At 47.3% G+C, this 22,209-nt stretch overlaps 1 protein-coding gene and 1 long non-coding RNA gene across 8 annotated transcripts in view; one reads left to right on the top strand and one right to left on the bottom strand.

Annotated features, from left to right (window-relative positions):
* The window catches only part of Brd1 (bromodomain containing 1), a 46,762-nt gene extending 27,283 nt beyond the window's left edge, over positions 1-19,479 (bottom strand). For 2 of the 7 annotated variants that reach the window (XM_040754020.1, XM_040754019.1), the window contains exons 1-3: positions 19,337-19,479; positions 14,720-16,100; positions 2,925-3,081 (exon numbers count right to left, since the gene is read on the bottom strand). In XM_040754020.1, coding sequence (XP_040609954.1) covers positions 2,925-3,081; positions 14,720-16,086 — 1,524 coding nt within the window. In that variant the 5' untranslated portion in view covers positions 16,087-16,100; positions 19,337-19,479. Of the gene's footprint in view, positions 1-2,924; positions 3,082-14,719; positions 16,101-19,131; positions 19,287-19,336 lie in introns of those variants that run through there. The other 5 variants (XR_005880064.1, XM_040754017.1, XM_040754018.1 and 2 more) reach the window with 5 other exon arrangements.
* Positions 19,480-19,770: 291 nt separating this feature from the next.
* Positions 19,771-21,410, top strand: LOC110340379. The gene is made up of 2 exons (XR_002382172.2): positions 19,771-20,054; positions 21,107-21,410. It is a non-coding gene; the product is annotated as an uncharacterized LOC110340379 (long non-coding RNA).
* Positions 21,411-22,209: the final 799 nt, after the last annotated feature.

Raw genomic sequence — 22,209 nt, 5'->3', positions numbered from 1 at the left:
AACACATGCGCTCCAGTGCTTCTGTTCCCAACACACACAGAGATCCAGGTCCTGGCATGATGAGGGAAGATGGCCAGACTCAACCCCGTAACAAGGACCAGTTCAGCAGTCAGGCCAACACTCCCTATATTGGGGGACAGGCCAGCTCAGCAGCAAGGGCTCCCTCTCATAGCTTCAACCCTGACCCCAGTGCAGCTAGGCTCAGCCTCGCCAGACTCCCAGGCTACAGGATGCTGGGCAGGGTAGAAGTACAGAGGCCCCAAGGAGTTAGTGGGGCAGGGACCGAGGAACCAGAAAAAGAAAGCAAGAAACAGAATGAACAGAATGAATGGGGACTTACACACAGCAAACTGCTTGACCAAATCTAAAGAGCCACTCTAACCCACCTCCTACCATAGCACCACCTCAGCAGACAGGACAAGACAAAGTGCCTGCCTTTTCTGCCAGACCAGGGCCTGTATGCAGCTAAGGAAGCTTCCCTAATCAAACACTGATAGAATCTGATAGACACACCAACCTCAGTGATGTCCTCTCTCAGAGCAGTTCTTCCTGTTCCACTGTCCCTCAGCCCCATCCCCCACAGGGTCAGCCAGGATGGAAAAGAGGTCCAAGTCTTCTCCCAAGGCCTACTGAGCACTAACAACCAATGCCAGCGGAAAATCTAATCCCAACATCACCTATTTCTAGTTTAAAAACTCATCAGGGACTGAGCTGGTACATGTGCTTTGTTCCAATGGCAAAGGCTTGGGGCCACTAACATTAAATAAGGAAAGAAGGAAGGAAGGAAGGAAGGAAGGAAGGAAGGAAGGAAGGAAGGAAGGAAGGAAGGAAGGAAGGAAGGGCTGTGCCAAGCCTATTGTCACTAGGGAAATATGGGTACAGTTTATAGCCTTCAGACTCACGTCCCGTCTGGTCCAACACTGCACAGCAGACCCCTCTGCCATGGGCAATGCCTTCTACTTCCCTTTTTGGTGATTCTAGAATGCCCTAGCCGAGAAACACCACTGGGCTTGTATCCTCAAAATCTGTCTGCTCCCCCACTCTGATGGCCTCAATGTCCTCTGCAAAAAGAGATAGTTGACAGCCAATACTCTTCCTCACAGTCTGCCTCTAAAAGGATGAGTCTAAATGAGGACAGCACTGGACAGCTTTTCCAGAGTACATCCTATGACCCTGTGGAGGGCTGTCTTTGCCACCTTGTCTTACCGCCTTCCTTCCTATCTTCCTTCCTGTACCCTTTATTCCTCCTGGCTCCATCTCTCTAGACAAGCCGCCCACAGGTCTTTTGGCACCCCATGGCCTTCATTCTAAGCTCCTAAGTAAAAGAGAAGAAGCCAACAGCTGAGTCCCACCACCGTACTGATGGCATTCCATTCTTACTGACAATCTACCAAAAGCATGCCTCCTCTGTGGTCCATGCTCAGCTTATTTACAAAAATGTCCTCTCGTCCAAGATAAAACATGAGGTCTGGATTCTCCACATCTTATTTCCAAGACTGCTACCATCAAATAAGCAAAGACCAAAAAAGCAGTGTTCCTACCAGTGTCCAGTTTTGACAAACACTTCCACACTTCATGACTAATATCCCTAAGACCCTCTTCTCCTCTGGTACCTAGGACAAGCATGCTGGGAACCCCCAGTGGGGCTGTGCCCTGAGAGTGAAGGGTGGTAGAGAGAACAGCAGCATCTCAACAGGAGAGGTAAAGAACACGGTTGACTCACTTCAACAACCACAACAGTCTCAATGTGCTCAGAGCCTGGAGATTTGATGACAGTCCTCAGATGGGGCTGCCTCACAAACCCCAGTAGCTGCAAAGGAGGCATATGCCCCAATGAATAGATGCAGCTGGCCTACAGAATGCAGCAGAGAAGAACTGATACTTGAGAGGCCTGAATTGCCCCTTCCACTCAGATCAGACCCACAGTGCCCCAAGTTCTTAGATCCCAGAAGAGCGACACTGCAGGGCTCCAGTACCACAGCTCATCTGACAGCCCGGGTACACATGAGAGCCTTGAGCTTACTCCACAGCCGTGCCTGTGACAGTCATGGAGACTCAACAGAATTCTACAGATTTACACTTCCATTAAAGCTCGCTGATATTTTACAGACGTAATGATTAGCTCCTCCCACTGGAACCAGTAGAGGCCACCAGACAAGTACGTTTGGGCAATGTACAGAGGAATCAAATGTGTAACATCCCATAGAAGATACTTCTTTCCTCTTTAAGATACCCTCTTATATAACAGAGTTTGTTTAAATTTGTTCTTTTAAAAAGTCACTTGCTCATGGGTTGGAGAGATGGCTCAGTGATTAAGAGTACTGACTGCTGCTCTTCCAGAGGACCTGTGTTCAATTCCCAGCATCCACATGGCAGCTCACAACTGTCTGTAACTCCAGTTCCAAAGGATCTGGCTCCCTCACACAGACACACATGTAGACAAAACACCAATGCACATAAAAAATAAAAGAAAGAGTCACCTCCTCAACTCTTCCTCCTACGGGTCAATGCTAAACCAACCATTTAGAGCAGGGTCTGTAAATTACTCCTCGTGCAATATATTCAAGGCCCAGAACAAAGATCCCACCCATCAGATGCAGGCTGTCATCAGACCTCCCTCCTTGTCTGGAATATCCAAGTGGCCCAAGGGGTACCAGCTTTATGGCCATTCCCTTCTTTCCCTGGAACTGGACACAGACAGACACCCATCAGTGTACAGAGCAGGACAGGAAGCACAACTCAACAGTGAACTCACACCACCCTGAGGATACTTAAGCCACCTGTATACTCTGCAGCTTAGTTTAGTAGCTCAAAACCCAGGGGTCAGGGGTCAGCACTACATCCAACCTGAGGGGACAGTGCCTGATCAGTGTGTTAGGAGGCAAATGACACTGAAAAGGTGGATGAGGGCAATGTGCACATACCTGCTGCGTGTTTCTCTGGGACTGCAGGCTGGACTGGAGCCGCCGCAGCAGGGGAGCACCATTCCTAGACAGCCTTTTGAGTAACCAGTAGCTGTGGGCCCGCTCCACAAACTGCTTCTTCCGCTGAATGGCCACCTGATTCGCAATCCTATTTAATCTAAAACATGGAAAAACTCAGAGTTTAGCTTTGAAAAGAGTATTTAAAAGTGTTTGCATTTAATAAACTAGACAGGATGATGTTACTTTCAGTAACACTGCGAGTCTCTCCCTGAGCCATGACACAGTATCTATGGTCCCTGGTACTATGAAAACAATTCATAACCTTCAGCTATCTGGCGATTTCAGCCACCAAAACAGTCATGAGTTAACTGTCTAAAAAGAAACACAGCTGAACAAAACTTTCAACACTGGGATCCTGTGTGGTGTCCTATCTACATACAGACAGACCAATGTTGATTACCGTCAGCTGAGATGCAGACGGCTCAACTCTGAGGTCACAGCTTGCTCTCACAGGTGGCACTACTGGCCCTGGTCCCACTCAACCCGGAAGAGAGAACAACCTGAAGCAGGAGCCCACCAGCTCAGGCTGGGAACAGAGTCTACTCTTAATAAATGACAACCATCTTCTGAGACACTTTATCCTTTGGTGTCAAAAAAAAAAAAAAAAAAGCACCACTCTGCAGAGGGGGCTAAACCAGCCTTCGAAGGCTGGATGGAGAGCTTCTGCACTCCTTTTCACCGTTACTGCTGAAGAAGAACTCAGTGTGCCCCCACAAGAACACTAAAAAAAAAAAAAACTCCACCAAAATCCACAATTTCAACAGTACAAAACTACCAAAGGCTACAAGGTCTTCCTTCACTGAACATTACACATCAAAATTTCAGAACCAACATTAAAAATTTCTAAGTGCACTTTTTTTTTAAAGAACCAAATCTAAATTGTACAGATGAAGGACCACCACCACCACCACCACCACCACCACCACCACCACCACCACCACCACCACCAGGTGGAAACCTAGCTCTGCAAGGCTGACTTGCTCTTGAGAATGCTGCAACTCTTGAGAATGCCATCAGCCTCCTGGCAGAGCCCTGCTAGATGCACTGCCCTCTGTGGTGGGTCTGGCACCAAAGCCATGAAGCTCATCTCCAAGGACAAATCCACCAAAAGACACTCAGATGAAGGCGGGAAAGCAGGCTGCAACACAAGGCAAGGTACCAAAGTGCCACAAGAAACTATGCCCACTGTCTGGCAGGCCTAATCACTTCATTAGCTGCCTTTCCGGACACAGCTTTTATTTCCACCACTTCTAACTGAGGTGTAACATTTGTATAGGAAACTATGTAAATCCAACAACATGTAAAGGACAGAGGCTTTAACATGGAAATAGATGTTTAACACTACTTAGGGTTATTTTATTTAATGATCACATGAAGCAGAACAGATACAAGTTTGGGGTTTTTTGTTTTGTTTTTGGTCTTTTGTGGGTTTTGTTTTGTTTTGGGGGTTTTGTTTTGTTTTGTTTTTCAAGATAGGGTTTCTCTGTGTAGTCCTGGCTGTCCTGTAACTCCAAGCTGGCTTCAAACTCACAGAGATCTGCCTGCTTCTCCCTCCTAAGTGCTGTGATTAAAGGTGTGTACCACCACCACACAACTCAAACACAAGATTTTTTTTTAAACAATTTAAAACCCCAAAGAAATGCTGGTTAGCAATTTGCTTTTATAAAGATTACAATCTCATTTTTTTAAAGGCACCCTTTCTCTAGTGCAAGAACTTAGAAAAATGTGAACAGCTTGAAAGTTGTAAACAAGACTGTTTACAAATACATAAGAATGTATTTATGTATATATGCAGAGCCTGACTTACCTCTGGTGAGCAACCACGTGCCTTGGAGAAAGAGATGGACAGCAGGCACAGTACTGTAAACCCCCAGAAGCAGACGAGCCAAAAGCAAGCATGTCCACTATTCATCCCACACTCATTAAGCTCCCAGGACAACTACTAATTCAGAGAAAGCACATGGAAGAACAGGCCAAGCCACAGCACTGACCACAACACAAGTCAGGCATGAGACCCATAGCACACAGGAGCCTGGAAGTAGACATGATCAACATGAAGCCCCAGAAGGAAAGAGAGGTGCTACTCCAGTCTGCATAGAATTTGTCCCAGACTGCTGGTGTGATATCAGTACCCAATAGGAAGACCAAAGGCTGGCTACTCCCTGTGCTCTGGCTCCTATTTTACCATGTCATTTTTATTTCCCACACATGCTCCTGCCATGAAACCATTGCTCTGATGTGATTCAGCCACAGAACAAATTGATGTGATGCCCAATCCTGGACTTTCAGCTCTCCAAACTGTGATCTCAAAAACTTTTCTTTATATACCCAGCCTAGTCAGAAAGCACTTAGTCCCTGGTGATGGAAAGGGTGTGTGCAGGGGGCTGCAACAAGCAAAGTCTCATGTGACACAGGTAGTTACAAGACTGTTTACTCCAAGTAACTTGTTAACCACACATTTGTTTTGTCAACTTTTTGATACTGTATTCTATTTAAGATTTTTTTTATGTTGGCAAGAATACACTCAAAGAATTTCTCAAGCCTTCCTGAATACAGCTAGTAAACAAAGAACAAAAACAAAATGCAAGAGAAAAACTAAGTGGACCATTTTGCTGAAAAGTCTGAAGAGATGCTTGCAAAGTGAAGCTGACAAGTGACTCACATACCCTAACCTTTGGAGGTGTAGATTTTGCCTACTTCTAACTAGAAAAATCCTAGGTCTAAAGTGAAGTCAGCTGGTTACAACCAGCTTATGACTTCTTACCAGACTGTTTTTGTACAGTCTACTTAGAGATGTGGCCAGGATTTCTAACACCTTAGTCAATGAAAGCAGAAACCAGGAAGAAAGCGGGATATAGGAGACAAACCTGTCATCCAACACCTGAGAATCTGCGGCAGGATGGAGAGCTTGAAGACAGCCTAGATTGCACACAAAGACTGTCTCAAAAGTAAAATGAAAAACACTAATATTCATCCATGGAAATGATAACCAGTCTTGTGAAACTACACTGAAGCCAGGTGTGGTGGCATACCCCTTTAGTCCCAGCACTCAGGAGACAGAGGCAGGCAGATCTCTGAGTTCGAGACTAGCCTGACTTACAGTGAGTTCCAGGACAGCTGGGGACACATAATGAGACTGTCTTAGTTTGGTTTGGTTTTTTTTTTTTAACATCCTACATAAATATCACAGTACACAGTATAGTATTAGAGTCTGGTCAGCTCAACAGGCAGGCCTCATCTGAGTTTAGATAAAGAAAGCTAAAAGATCAGAAAAGCCCACCCAAACTGTCATTTTCAGACATTGTCCACAAAGACAATCTTAAGATTTACAGTCTATCAATATAAAAACAAAAATCCTGTATCTTGCAGTCATGAAATGCTAATGTTATTTTTGGCTTTTTTGGGGGGTGAGGAGGTTGTTTTGAGACAGGGCCCCACTGGTCCCTCTCATATTAGCCAGGTGTAGACTGGGGAGGCAGAGGCAGGGCACTGCTTTACATAGTGAGTTCCAGGACAGCAAAAGCTATGTACAGACCCTGTCTCAAAACAAAACAAAACAACAGGCTAGAGAGATGGTTCAATAGTTAAGAGTACTAGTTGCTAATCCAAAGGACCTGGGTTCAATTCCCAGCACCTACATGGCAGCTCAAAGCTGTCTGTAACTACAGTTCCAGGGATTCCCACATCCTCACACAGACACACATGCAGACAAAACATCAATACACATAAAATAAAATTTAAAGCAAACAAAAAACAAAAAAAAAACCCTATATAAGTGGTGAGGTAGTCCCTAACCAGTACTCTTATAGAACGTTGCTATCATGGGGACAGTCAGCAGAAAGCCCCAGATGCTATGAGCTACCATCCTACTACATTCAACAATGCTGTGGAGCAGAAGCAAGAACAAGAGGTAACCGTGGGTCTGTGACAGCAGGAAAGTCTACAGCAGGAACAACCAGCAAACAGGATGGAGGGAGCATGCACTTAGCTCCCTCCCATGATCCTGAACAAACAACTCTAGGCCCCCAAGGCTCTGCAGAAAACAGAACTCTCTGACCTCCAGGATTGACTGATTTTCTTAAGTCTAACCAAAAAGGCAGAGTCCACACAGAAAAAGACTGACCCACAGGCCAACACTCACTTCATCAATAACTATAAATCTCCAGTTATGAGAAGAATCTTTAAACACTGTAGGGTCATGGGCAGAGTCACATGGCTGGAACTTGTGTCTAACAAGGAAAAGAAAGGTACAAGCAAGGGAGGACTGGCCAGTCACAAGAACTTCTGAAGTTAAGTTGCTCAACAAATAGACTCTGCATTTTCTTTTTATGGAGGTTTTTTTTTTTTCAAGACAGGGTTTCTCTGTGTAACTCTGGAGCCTGTCCTGGCACTCACTCTGTAGACCAGGCTGGCCTCGAACTCAGAGATCCGCCTGCCTCTGCCTCCCCAGTGCTGGGATTAAAGGTGTGCGCCACCAATACCTAGCCTTCTCTATACTTTTTTAAAGCTTTTTTTTTGGGGGGGTGGGGGGGTTAAATCATACTAAAAATGAGAAGACAGGCCTTGCAGAAGAGTGGGAGATACAATGACTAGTTAGAGCTCAATAAGGTGGGGGGGGTGTGGTGGCAAATTCAAGACACCGAGAGACGTGTCAGATAGGGTAACCTGCCTATATCCACCCACACTGTAACAACTGTGGCCACATACATCCACCCCCAAAGCCATATCAAGACAGCGCCTTCAAAGGTTCAGTGACATACAGCCCCTCATCATCAAGGAATGGCCTCCTCCTTCGTGCTGCCGGGTGGGCCACTGGAGATGGCAGCACAAAAAGCACACGGGAAGAGAATAGTGCATAAGAGTTTAAATAATCCGCCACAGGTGTGTGTGAGTGCTTGACAGAGCCAACATCCCAGAGTTATGTAAAGCTGTTATAAAAATGAGAACAGGGTTGGGCAGTGGTATCACACACTCCAGCACTCAGGGGGCAGAGGCAGGCAGATTTCTTTCTGTGAGTTCAAGGCCAGCCTGTTCCACAGAGCAAGTTCCAGGACAGGCTCCAAAGCTACACAGAGAAACCCTGCCTTTAAAAAAAAAAAAAAGAAAAGAGAACAGGATCAGGGACTTCAGGGCTCCAAAGATGATCCTGTAGTACTCTGTTACACTTGATAATTCAGATTATGTTAGACTCTAGTTTTTTCCCTTATTTAGAATTTCCTAGGCAAAACTCTTGACAAGTGGGAAAACGACATTCCTTCTAGCTATATACATGCACAGGTCCAGAACCTCTGAAGATGCTCCCTCCACACAAGTCATTTCTGGACAGTGCAATTTGTGAAACCAGCCTTCTTTCCCACACATCCTAAATATAATCAACTCTACTCATATTCAGGAAGTTCATGGTCAAGCTGGCAAGAGTTTCTCGAGTTACAGTATCCATAACTAGAATTAGTAAATCAAAAAAAAAAAAGTATCATTTTAAAAGCCTTGGGGTTTTGCCTCTGAGGACTCAAAAGCCTACAATTTATCTCTAGGCATAGAGCACAAACACCCTCTGGTCAACAGATGGCCACAAGAAGTCTGGCACTGCCAAGACCACAACAGTTACAGTCACCAAGAGAGAGCTGGCAAGTTAGGCATGCCTATAACAAGACACTCAGCACAAGGAAATGACCTGGAGATCTCAGAGGCAGATTTATTAATAATGCTATCAAATGGTTGACCCCTTACATCCCATGAGATAATGAGAAATGGCTCTCCTCTCCCACCCTCCAGGACCCCTCACAATGCCCATGTCCTACATGTCAGGTAACTTCCCAGACTACTCAAGTGACTGACAAAGCAGCAGGCACCATGGAGAAGACAAGGCCACCTGAGGATGAACACTTATTTTAACCACCAAAGGGAAGAATGGCCAAGCAGAAACAACCCTCAGTCTGGAAATGTTTCAAGTCTCACCAAAGATGTCAGACTACACACCAAGAAACAACACCCTCACCAACAGCAGAGTAAAAAGACCAACACAGCCGGGTGTTGGTGGTGCATGCCTTTAATCCCAGCACTCGGAAGGCAGAGGCAGGTGGATCTCTGGGAGTTTGAGACCAGCCTGGTCTACAGAGCGGGTTCCAGGACAGGCTCCAAAACAACACAGAGAAACCCTGTCTCGGAAAAAAAAAAAAAGACCAACACAGCTGGGCATGGTGGCACATGCCTTTAATTCCAACAACTGGGAGAGAAGTAGAGGCAGATCTCTGTGAGTTCTAGCCAGCCAGGTTAACACAGTGAATCCCTGTCTCAAATTAAAAAAAAAAAAAAAAAAAAAAAAAAGAAGCAACACCATCATGACCCATAGAGAACAGGTAGGTAGGCTTCATATGACTCTAGATCAGGGTTCTCAATCTGTGGAGAAGCAACAACCCCTTTTGCAAACCTCTATTTCCAAAAATATTTCCATTACAGTGTATAACAGTAGCAAAATTACAGTTATAAACTAGCAACAAAAATGTTATGGTTTGGGGGGAGTGATCACCACAATATAAGAAACTATTAAAGGATGACAGCATTAGGAAGGTTGAGAAACACTGCTCTAGAGAACACAGGAGGAAGACTGAGTCTATACTCAGGCTCAACTTCAGTGAGGCAAAAGGAAACAGCAGACAAACTACAAAGAACATTCTTCCAGGTATCACAGAAGACAAAGACTGAAAACTTCCACACCCAGGAAGGTTGAAAAAACTCAACAGTCACAGCAGTAGCTGAAAGGGGTGTACAGATACACCCCAGCCCTGTGGGTGCCTGGCCTGCCTACCTCCAGGCTCTCTGGCCCCTTACCTTCCATTTGGCCCAATGATATGACACCTCAGAACAAAACAGCAATCAGAATGGTCTTCCTATGATTCACAGGGCCTGAGCATTGTGTGAAGCAGGATGGGTTAAGGGCATGGAACATGGAGTCAACAGCCAGGCGTCGAGATTACCTCTAGAAGTTGGGCATGTATAAGACTTAGGACATGTTGGTGTTCTTCCACACCGCAGAGGCCTATGCCCTGAAAGGTACCTGACCATTTAAGGGCATACGTGTAAGTCTCCACAATCCATGTACAAGTATACACAGTTCACAGCAGAACACCAGCAGTAAGTAACTAGCTGAACTAACAGGAGTCTTTTTTGTTCTTGGGTGTCTTGCTGACTTCAGAGTCCCAAGGGAAGGGACCCTGGGCAGCTCTGGCATCAAAGTCCACCCTACTGTTAGCTTTAAGTGGATTCACACTGGGCAGTAGCAGTAGTGAGACCTCAACAAAAACCTGCCTCCAGTGATAAACTTCTAAAATAAATATCTACCTCTACCTCCATCAAAATAACTATGAAGAGATTTAAGAGAAGGAGAAAATCAGCCATACAGGAGATGCCCCCTCTGCTGAGTGCCTAAGGATAAAACACCCAGGCCCACCAGGGGATGGTGTCCAGATGGTGCAAACAGAGTCAGTAAGATGGGTGGCCTGACACACAAACTTCAGATCAATAGTGACACAACTCTACAAGGGTAGGATAATATAACACATTAGAAGGTGTGCTGTTGTACTGAGTAGACAGACCCACTGATCCCCCCAGATCCATTTGGCTCTTTCCACTTGCCAGATATCAGGATGGGTTCCCTGCCTTCCACAGTATGCCATTTTGTACTTTTCAGTTGGTTGTTTCAATGCTTCTTCCCAGTATCACTATTGTAGATGCATCTGTCTGCTTTCCAGGGCCTCCCACAGCAGCGAACATCCCTACACTGCTCTCAGTACATGCAGAGCAGGGCTTCCACCTGGGAGGGATGGAGCCAACCTGTGGCAGATGGAAATGTTTATCAAATACAGATGCTCTTTAACATGCTGATAACCTCACACAAGTCAAAAGTTCATTTCTTGCATCTATCCTACCAAACAGCCTAGTGAAGCGATACAGTTCCTCACCAAGTGTTCTCAGTCAACCTCTGTGTACAGCTCATGAAAGCTGTGGCTCACATCAGTGTACCACCCATCATCTCCAAAGTGTATGTACTGCTAGCCCAGAGAGGGCAAAATTCAAAGTGTATTTGGTACTGAACGCATAGCATTTTCAAAACTGGTAACTCAACCAGGCATGCCGCTACTCACATTTAGTTCCAGTGCTCAGGAGGCAGAGGCTGGTGGATCTCAGTGAGTTTGAGGCTAGTCTAATCTACACAGCACACTCCAAGACAGCCAACACTACATAGCAAGACCATATCAAAACTTTAAAAAAAAAAAAGTTGGTTGTAATGCCATTTGATCCCAGCACTTGGTAAGCAGAAGCAGGTAGATCTCTGTGAGCTCGAAGCCAGCCTGGCCTACAGAGCAAGTTCCAGGACAGCCAGGGTAACACAGAGAAACCCTGTCTCATAATATAAAACAAAAAAATTAATCAAACTGTAAGTCAAGGACTAGCTATATAATTAACTACCAGAAGCATAGAGGAGGAAAAATGTATAAAACCCAAGCCAGAATTCAATACAATAGTCAAAAGCAAGATCAAGAACTGCCATTGTGAATACCACCAAAGAGAAGGAGCCTCAGTCTCACTGATAACCCAGTAACAACTCACTACTTAGGGATCTCCTGTACTGAATAAACTAACTGCACAGCAATTATCCAAGTTGCTAGAGGCTTTAAGTCTCAGGCCAGATCTAGGCAGACAACAGCCACACATTCACAAGCAGCCACATTCCTGGAAATAAAAAGCATGGCCCGGCATAGCCAGGGCAAGAAAATTAGCAGTCTTAATACTTCAGAGGACTTGTAGCTTGGAACACCATGGAAACTAAGCAGCACCACCCTTCACCCATCCTCTTCCCTCCTCTGTGAAAAAAGAATGAGGGGAATAAGCAAGGTGACAACAAATTCCATCAGAAGAGCATAGAAAAAGGACTAAATACACACCAAAATGTTTTTCCTAGGGGGGAAAAATCTTTTAGATTTTCCTCTTCAAGCTTCCCCAAATTTAAATACTTATTTTCTTCATAACTTTTTTCCCTTTTGGAGACAGGGTCTCTCAATGTAATCCTGGCTATCCTGGCTGTCCTGACTATGTAGAGCAGGCTAGTCTTTATTAACTCAGATATCCTCCTGCCTCTGCTTCCCAAGGGTTGTGATTTAAGGTGTGCACCACCACACCCAGCACTGCCCTCAGTCTATTGGTTAAAGCTAGTGCCAAGGAGGTGTCTAACCAAAAATTCACAGTTCCTCAAAAAGTGGGCAAAGCCAAGACTATCTGCTCTCCAAAGTTCATGGCTTAAACAAGTCAAAAGCAATCTTTATGGTTTACAAATGCTAAATAATAAAAACAGGAATAAACACTAGCGACACACTTTGTTAAAGTTCTCCTCAGACAACTGTTTGGATTGGCCCTTGTCCTTTCCTCTTCCATTGAGACCCTGCCTGCTCCTGAACTAGCCTGGAATGTCACATGACACTCTAGTTGACAGACTAAACTTTGAGAAGCAGCAGCCTCTGCCTCTAACTACAGCCCACACTATAACCTTCATAACCCTCCTCACTGAGGGTAGCGGGAGCTTGTCCTGGAACACAGTAGCCAAAGATATCAGAATACCCTGGAGACTGGGACAATACAGGCTCTTTAAGTTCAACAGTATAAAAATCTGGTTCAGATATACTTTTTATCGCTATTCAAAGCTGACTTAAGTTTGTTACTAAATCAAGTAAAGAAAAAAAGGGGACTTGAGAAATGGCTCTGTGGTTAAAAGCACTTGTTTCTCTTGCAAAGGATGTGAGTTCAATTTCCAGCACCCGACATGGTGACTCACAAAAACCACCTGTAACTCCAGTGTCAGGGGATCTGAAGTCCTTCTGACTTTGGCAGGAACCGGTCACACACATGGTGCACATACTTACATGCAGTCAAAACATTCATACACACAGCTGAATAAATCTTACAGCAGCAGCAGCAGCCAGGGATGCTGGCTTAGACCTGTAATTCCATTACTCAAGATGTTGATGCTGAGGCTGTGAGCTGGAGACCTGCCTGAGCTTTATAGTGAGTCTGAGGCAAGGCAAGCCTAGGCTACTCAGTGAGATCTGTCTCAAAACAAAACAGAACGGGACAAAATAAGACAAGACAGGACAGGACATGGTCAGCACTTAACAGATTAAAGCCAAGAGACTCACAAGGATGAGGAGAACCCAGCGTGCTCGGTAAGTCTCAGGTGATCCTAGCCCTCAGATAACACTTGTCTGGGAGAGAAGTCCATGAGCCGGGCAGCACCTCTCACTTGAACTCTACAACAGACCCTGTAGTATTTAAAGTTTCAAGTCCTTTCCTCAATGGGTCTGGCCCCAGAAGGCCAAAGAGCCTCTGTTCTCACCTGCAAACAGATCCTCCTTCCAACAGCCCCACCCATCTGGCAGAGCTCATTTCCAAAACCTGAACATCAGGAACCACAGGGCAGGGTAAGGAATTGCACCCGTCACCTGGAACAGATAGTATCTGGGCTGGCCAGAGAAGCACTGCTGTTTCATTTACTTCAGTTTTTGGTAAAACTAAACTTTTTCATGGCTCTTGAGCAGAAGCTCTTGATACAACCCTATCCTTTCTGCCTTGGACATAGAAGGTGCTACCTCCCAACTCAGTCAGTAAGCTCACTGTGACACAGTAGTGCTAAACTCCACTGTATAATCAATCTCAAACTACTAAGAATGAGGAACTTCTTCAAAATAGACATTGGAAAAAAACTAACGCTCACTGTGTTAAAGACCGCCTCAGTCCTTTAGCAATGAAAATGTCCTGAAAGTCTACTGTCCACTTGTTTGCCAACTATTTTCACAAAGCAGTCCCTGTCACCAACACCCATATATGCTGCTTTAAGAGCAGCTGTCTGCCTCACCTGAACACCATTATCTTGTGGCTTTACACACCTGACAAGACTAAACACCCACACCCTTCACAGAAAATTACTTCCTCCAGGCTCAAGGACAGGGTTCAAATGGGTGCTCTGATGTGAATTTTTTTCTAAAATAATGGAACAAAAAGGCAAGCCAAGGAGTTATATCCAGAAGACACAAGGATTGAGGACAGATCAAGGAAAACTGAGGGGGATTTGAAGAGGTCCCTAAGCAGCATAGAAGAACACAGCAGGACCCACTCCTACCACCAGGAACAGACTATGGGCCTTCACACAGCAGCCCTGCATGACTGATGACACCATCAGCAAAAGAAGTCAGGTGTGGTGGTGAGCAACCTTTATCCCGCACTTGGGAGCTGGAGGCAGAAGATCCCTGAGTTCAAGACTAGCAGCAGGAAGACCACCATCTCCCTGCTAACTGCAGCTCCCATTCTAACCTCACCTCAGGGGTCACCTTACAGTAAGAGGATGGTGGTTCGCTTTTCCAGCCACGTTTCTCTTTAACTTAAGGTTCCAAGATCTGGTAGGAAAGGAGTTTAATTGCATTATAGATGGGAACAAAACCTAGGATGTTATGAAATCCAGAAGCCCATGTCTACCTTATACTCAAGACTAACTCCTCACAAAAAACCTGTAGATTATTCCAATCTAGAACTTCTCTTACATTTCTGCCCCACTGGAGAGTAGCAAATGAATGGAAACATGGCTTAAGAAACAGACTATCAGGAGGTACAGTAAACAAACAGCCCTAATCTGTGTCCTCCATCAAGTCCTTCAGTTCAGGCTCATCTGGAAGCTCAGATGCACTTACCTCTGAGGGGGAATATACGGAGCACACACAGTCGGCAGAACCGCACAGGGTTCAGCCAGTGTTTTCTTAGCCTTTTTTGCTTTTTTCCTGACCTTGGACGTAGACCTGACCGTTTTGACTGAGCTTTCTTTTCGACAGACACCATTTTTCATCTCAGCATCTCCATAAATGTTCAGAGGCCTCCGGGTACAGCCCGGAGGTGTGTGGACATCACAGAAAGCAGTCTTTCTGACAGAGAACGTGGTGCTGCCTCCAGTCAGCTCCTTCACAGGCTCCATCTTCATGTACAGGCCAGCCTTCTGGGCACATGTCACATGGAATGCTGTGTAGCAGTTTGCTTTGTGGCACTGAATGCAGGCACCCACGCCTTTCTGCTTACAGAGGTAGCATGTCAGTTTCCACCGAGCAGGAGGTATGTTCCTCACACCATCGATGGGCTCAATGAATACCGTGTTGGCAAAGCCAACCTCTGGGATCCACAGGGCACATACCACATGGCCCCAGCGGTCATCGTCCGTCTTTTTGAAGGCACCACCCTTATTCGGGCACAACACGCAATCCGCAGGGCGGGCCCGAGACTGCAGGCAGTGGCGGCAAAGCCACTGGCCCTCGGGGATGTAGGGAACCCCATAGCACTCCTGGTGCACAGCCAGGTTACACATGTCACAAAAGAGTATCACATTGCTGTTCTGACACTCCCCATCCATGCAGATGCAGCAAACGGCATCCTCATCAATCAATGACTGCTGCTCACCTTGCTTCTGGTTCTCACAGTATGACTCCTTCTCAAAGCGGTCCATCAGGAACTCAAACATATTCTGTGACACAGCAGACACACAGTCACCTTTCCGCTTCTCGTTGATGATCTCTAACCAGGCATAATCTTCCTCATCCATGTCGTACTCTACTTCATTGTCCAGCTCCTCAGCTGACTTCTCAATGAACTTGTAGTACACAGGGGGCCTCCTGGGTGCAGATGGAGGACTATACTCCACAATTCGAACCTTGGGCTCAGGAAGGGCACTGGTTGAAGCTGGTGTGCCATGGGTGCTGGGCAGAGCTTCATTTTTCTTTTTGACTCTGTTGTTTTTATGACGCTTAGTTCTTAAGCAAACAGGAGGCCTCTCACTGTTTTCTTTATTACTGTTGCATTCACTCATTTCTTGAGCAGTGAGGTCATCTTCTAGTATGATCTCCAAGGGATCAAAAATACTGATCCGATGCAAGCGCCCTTCAATTTCTATCTCCACCATCCTTTGAGCTTGTGCGTATGTTAATGTTTCTCGAGTGGGGGAGTGTTTAATACTGCACGGGGAAGAAGGATGCCTCGCTGCAGAGCCTCGATGACATCGTCCTTTCCTCCTCATTTGGCAATGATTACCTAAAATAAAGTCAAGGAAACAGTTAATTCCATGCAGGATTACAAAAGGCTTCAGAAAACCACAAAATATGCTTGGGTAGCACTAACAAATCAACTCAACACCCCACAAATGAAGCTCAGAGCTTGAATACTTCTAAGACTTCCAAACAACTAACTTCTAGGACATTTCAATAAGCCTTCAATAGTACCCCTCACCACACTCAAGTAAAGGTACTGATAGGCACAGAGGCAGCAGGAGGCAGCGGTCCTCAGGGTTCTTGCTGAATGGCTTGGGCACAGGTGCATACTATCCACGAGTCACCTTTTTAGTTCAAGCCAAAAGTCACCTACAAAACAGCAACATATCGGCCAGAGTTGAGACACTGGCCCTTCACTCACAAGTATAGGACAGTTTTTCAGACAGACTTCATAACACATAGAGACTATGATTTGTGGCCCAACAAAGGTATGCTCAGTGGCCATCTAGTCTTAACCTTTTAGAAAAGTCTTTCTCTTTCCCACTACTGCCCAGCTGATGTTCCTATAAACCTTGCTGCTGGGGGCTAGAAACATGTAGTAGTTCATTCTTTCCACATCCTAAAACACACACACAGTCTCATCAGGACTTAGAAGAGAACCCTGAACAGATTTGTGGCATCTCTTTTCCCCAAGCAGTCCAATGTATCTTCCCCTGAGCCGAAGCAGTGACCACCCGGGATACCCCCATGGGCAGCAGCATCAATCAGCCTTTCCCTCTCATTCGGGCCAGGACCTGGCTATGTGCTGGGACACATACTCTTCAAGTCAACCTAGTTGTGGGCAAGATGTCAAAGGGCATCTCTGCTCTCTTTCCTGACACACTTGAAAATGCTCAGCTCTTGCTCCAAAGAAAGAATGGGTTCCTTCAAACCACAAAGAGCCTGCAGAGTTCCCCTACCCTGAACTGGTTCGCATGCCTGAAAACTTCAATGCAGAGATTTGTTCATTTCCAGTATGGACAAAATCAGGGCATTAACAGTCTACTCTACCACCTCATTGTAGTGGACTCCTCTTTCTTTTGGTTTTCCCTGAGGTGACTTAGTGTCTGTATGTCTTAAGAGCAGACACGTCCATTCTGAGCCAGTAGTCAAGTGGACAAGCATATGGAGCAACAAGGGCAGAGACCACTCAAACTCCTCCCTCTGAACAAGCCCACTTCACTGCTAAGAAGCCAAGTAAGACTAACTCAAACATCCCAAGCTCAAATGTCAGAACAGCCCAGAATCAGTGCTCTTAAAAGGATGCCTGGATCCACAACCTCAGTTATCTTACCAGTCTTTGAGAAAAATTCAAACAGAAGACTTCAAATGTTAAGTCCCAAAAAGAAATCTCTGCAAATCCTATATGCAGTTTGTAAGACAGATCTTACAGGCTGCAGAGAATCACCTTTCTGTGTGAAAATTCTCCCTATGAACAAGAGAATACTGTGGTCAGCCAGACCCCAATGCACCTACATCTGTGGGACCTCCAGGTGCCTACTCAACCCTGGATTCTCAGGGAACTGTCAACAACGACACCCTAGCCAGTTCTAGGTCTCAAGCAGCATCCCTTAAAAGAGAGATGTACATCCAAGTATCCTGCACAGAAAAAACTACTGCACCCAGGACACTTCACAAATCACTACCAAAGCAGGATAGAAGCAACAGCTCCCAAATTAAAGACAAACTTATAATTTTCTCCTCTACAGTAAAGTACTGTAACCAGCCCTTCAAATCCCACACTCTTCTAGTGAGCACTGAAGATCTTTAAACCACTTTTCTCCAAGAACTGAACCTAATACTTAATGGCCACAGTCACTCTGTAATTTGAAAATGTAATTGTGACCCGCGGAAAGAGGGCATTTAGCAGCACCGCTCAGCACAGTGACCAACAATCTCATCTGCTTCCTGGTTTTTCCTATACCCAGCACTTTGACCCTCTGTCTCTGTGCAGAAACAAGCATTTCCATGGAGGGATCAGAAAGGCAATAAGCATGCTTCTCCAGAAATAACTGTGCTAAACACATCCTAAAAAGCTTTGCTGGCAAAAAGAGGTAAAGACTCCACGCTCAACATCAGCTCAATTCATTTCCTGTCTGGGTGTTTGTAGGCAAGCCATTTAAACTTCCAGCTTCTACCCCTCACTATACAAGCACACACAGGAAAGAGACACACCTCTAAGGGCCGTGTGACCGTGCAAAGAGTGAACACAAACTCGGGACAGTGCTAGACCCAGCAGGTGTTAAGACAGTAAATAAATACCCCAACTCTGTAACTATATGTTACCAGATGACAGAAACTCTCAACAGTCGCAGCTGGGTGAAGGGAAAATCCTCCATTAAGGGGGCGGTTTCCTAGGTGTGCATAAGTGTGTCACAACTGTAGTGCATGAAGAGGAGCTGTGTTTTTCTGCAAATTATGCACAGGAAAGTTGCTTCTCTCCTAAAAGGCCCAAGAAAGCCGCGCACGCGCGTTCGTTTCTCAGCGTTTCCTGCACACATCCACGGAGTTTGGCGGAGCTACAGGCTTGCTCCGGAGATACCCGGACGCGCTCGACTTAGGAAATCTTCCGAGCCCGTCCCTTTTCGAGGGAGTTTCCTGTCTTGGCAAAATAGATCGGACCTATCTGTTACATAATGCGACCCGCTCCGCGCCGCCAAGACTACGGGCGAGGACGTGGGCAGACGCCGCGAGACCCCAGGCCTTCCGCCTCCTCCGCTGTCTGACGCCCGGCTTCGATGTTGCCCCGGCCGCTCAGACCGACAGCCGGGGCGTGCAGAGCCCGCCCGCCCGGCCCGACTGCTTCCCCGCCTCCTGAGCCCCGCCGCCGGCTCCATTCTCTTGGCCGCGCCTCCCGCGCCGCGGCGGCCTCCTTCTACGCCTCAGTCTGTCTCCCCGACCCCGCCGCGGCCTCTGTGTCCCTCTCCGCCCCCACCCGGCTGCGGCCTCCGCCTCCGCGATCCAGCCGCGGCCTCGCCTCCCTCTTCGGCAAGCCGCCTGCACCGATCTCGGCACCCTCGGGCGCGCCGGCTCACCGCGGCCCACGCCGGCCCGGCCTTCTCAGTTCCTCCGGCCCCCGCGCCTGCCAGGCCTCACGGCCTCCGGGCCTCGCCGCTCCGATTCTCCGGCCTCCCCGCCCGCGGACAATGCGGAGCCGCCGCCGCGGCCGCCAAACATGGCGCCGGCACCTCCGCCCCGGCCGGCGAAGCGGGCGGAGAGCGGCGACCGCCAGACACTCACCTTCGGGGCGCCGCGGCCGCGGGAGCCCGGCGGGCGGGCAGGCGCGGGGGCCGGCGCGGCCGAGGCGGCGCTAATGGCGCCGCGGCTCCTCCGCCAACGGCCGCGCAGCCGAGCCCCGCCGGGCTCCGGGGCGCGCTCGACCGGCGGCTCCGGGCCCGCAGGGCGCCGCGGCTCGGGCGGGGTCGGCGGCGCCGGCACGGCCGGCTGAGGCCGGCTCGGGGCCCGGCCGGGCGGAGGACACGGACGCGGAGCTTCTCGGACGCCTGCCGAGGCGCTGCTCGCTCCCCAGCGAAGCAAACAATGCGGCGAGCGCTCCGCCCGGCGCGCTGCGTGCGAGACGCGCCCCGCCCGCCGCCGCCATGACGCGCGCCGCGCCAAGCCGGGATGAGGGGGCGGGGCAGGACGCGAAGGCTACAGTGGGGTGACCAGGAAGGGTGGCTCTCTCTAGGGGAGTAAGGGTGGGGATCCTGAGGACGGGGGAGGAGTGCTGCTGAAGTGGGGTGACTAGGAAGGGTGGTTCTGAGGAGGAAAGGGTGGGGCTCCTGAAGGATGAAGAGGGAAGGACTGCCGCTGGGGTAACCAGATGGTGTTTACTAGGGGCTGTAGTAGCACTGAGTAGGGCAATAATGCTGACCCTCAGGGGCAGGTAGGGTCTCCTGAGAGTGTGTCCTCCAGGCGATGGCTCCTGAGGAAATCAAGAGTAGACAGCCTGAGGAGGGTAAGTGAGGGTTTGATGGTGTCACATGACCAGGGTGGTTCATGAGGGGTTACTTAGGGGATGGAAATGTGGTCCCTGAGGAAGGGTCACCAGACAAGTGTGGATCCCTTTGAGACATAAATGGCTATCATTGGAGGACCCTAAGGTGTCACTAGAGAGGTCACAAGGAGGGGGTCAGTGATTGGTTAGGACAGGGTATAGAAAGGAATTGTGGATGACTTGTGACCTTAACAAGTATGGAGGTCTCAAAAAGTATGGAGCAGCCAGGTCTGGGGGCGCATGTCCCCAACATAGGCCTTCGTTTTTGTTTGTGGTTTTGAGACAGGGTCTCACTGTGTAGTTCATGCTGTCCTGGAAGTCACTACGTAGACCAGGCTGGCCTCAAACTCACAGAGACCTGCCTCCCAAGTGCTGGAATTAAAGGCCTGGGCCACCACAACTGACTCGGGCCTTCTTTTAAGCATTTCACTAGTACAGGTATTAAGCAGGGATATCGGATGTCTCTACCTAGGACCTGGTAAAACTGTAGAGCATTGGTTCTCAACCTTCCTAATGCTGCCACCTTTAATACAGTTTCTCATGTTGTGGTGACCCCCAACCATAAAGTTATTTACTTGCTACTTCCTAACTAATTTTTCTACTGTTATGAATTATAATGTAAATATCTGATATGCAGGATATCTAATACAGGACCCCTGTGTATGGGTCTCAACTTACAGGTTGAGAACCCTGGGCTGTAGAGACTGCTGAAGGTTTCGAGATCCCTGTGGGTAGCTCAGAGACACAGGTCTTACTCTCCAGTTGGTTACGTCTACTTTAGCCTAGCACTTGGGAGGCAGAGGCAGGCGGATCTCTGTGAGTTCGAGGTCAGCCTGGTCTACAAGAGCTAGTTCCAGGACAGCCTCCAAAGCCACAGAGAAACCCTGTCTCGAAAAACCGGAAAAAAAAAGGCTAAAAGTTAGTGGTTTCCTGAGAGTTTTCACTGTGAGATTAATCTCTGCATGTTTTGAAACGAGGGTGACGACTAAGTGGTTCTTTGGTTTCCTTTAAAGGCTTATGACGGGTGTCATGGGAATAAAGGAGTGGTATTAAGGTGGATGCCTCAGATAAACAGACAAACTTTTCACTCAAGACTGGAACCCCCATCTTCCTGAGCTGGAGAGTCTTCCTCCACACAGTAGGCAGGACAGGACCACCTCTCAGGATGTGACACCAAACAGTTACTGGGACAATACAGTCTTGCTCACCTAAGCATCCCAGGTTGGGACTGGAGTCCCATGAGCTTTTTGCTGACCAATATTCGTGCCCCACTGCAGTCAAACTATGGTTTGGAAATAAAGTCTTTTTGTTATTGTTGTCTGTTTTGTTTTGTTTTCCAGCTGTCCTGGAACTTTCTCTTACCTGTCTGCCTCCTGAGTCCTGGGATTAAAGGTGATTTCCCTGTTAGAAAATAAACTTTTTAAAGGTGGGTTAATTCTGGAGCCAAAGTCATCCTGTAGCCACTCAGAAGCAAGGTCCCACATTTAGCTCGTACTCCCTTCTAGAACATCGTTGTGCCATGATAGGAACAGCAGCTCTGGGAGGCCTGAGCACATCTACCACAAAGCCAGGAACTGCAAATGTTGCCTCCTCTATAGATGTCCACTTAGCTGAATCCAAGCATACCAGGACAACCAGTCGAAGAACAAGCATGATAAGCCCTGGACCTTCTCTCTACCCTGGGAAAACTATATGCAAACCAGCAAGTGAAGGATTTCCCACAACATAGAGTAAAAAAGTAAGACACGATCTCATAAAACAAAAGATTAAAGACATGAAACCTTCAGAGAGCAGGAAGGACTGAGGGGGAATGTGACTCCTCAGAGAATGAAAGCCATGCTTAGAAGGCTGGGGGAGTCCCACATGCAAGCATGAAACCAAGACATCCTGCAATTTCAAGGATGAAAGCAACGGAGAAGCTATCAGAGAGAAAGGACCTTCTGTATGGTGGTTCAAATAATGTATGTAGGATGAATTACCAAAAGTCTAAAAAAATTGAATCTAGAATTCATATACAGTAGAAACTAGTAGATGGATTCTTAGTCCATAGACAATCAAGTTTCCTGAAACAAATATCTTTAAAAATGACTAGAAGAGGCCTTTAATCCCAGCACTT

The sequence above is a fragment of the Mesocricetus auratus genome, unplaced genomic scaffold, assembly GCF_017639785.1.
Source record: "Mesocricetus auratus isolate SY011 unplaced genomic scaffold, BCM_Maur_2.0 Super-Scaffold_100010, whole genome shotgun sequence".
Lineage (NCBI taxonomy): Eukaryota > Metazoa > Chordata > Mammalia > Rodentia > Cricetidae > Mesocricetus > Mesocricetus auratus.
The sequence above is the reverse complement of the archived record's forward strand: the minus strand, read 5'-3'. Positions and strand labels throughout refer to the sequence as shown.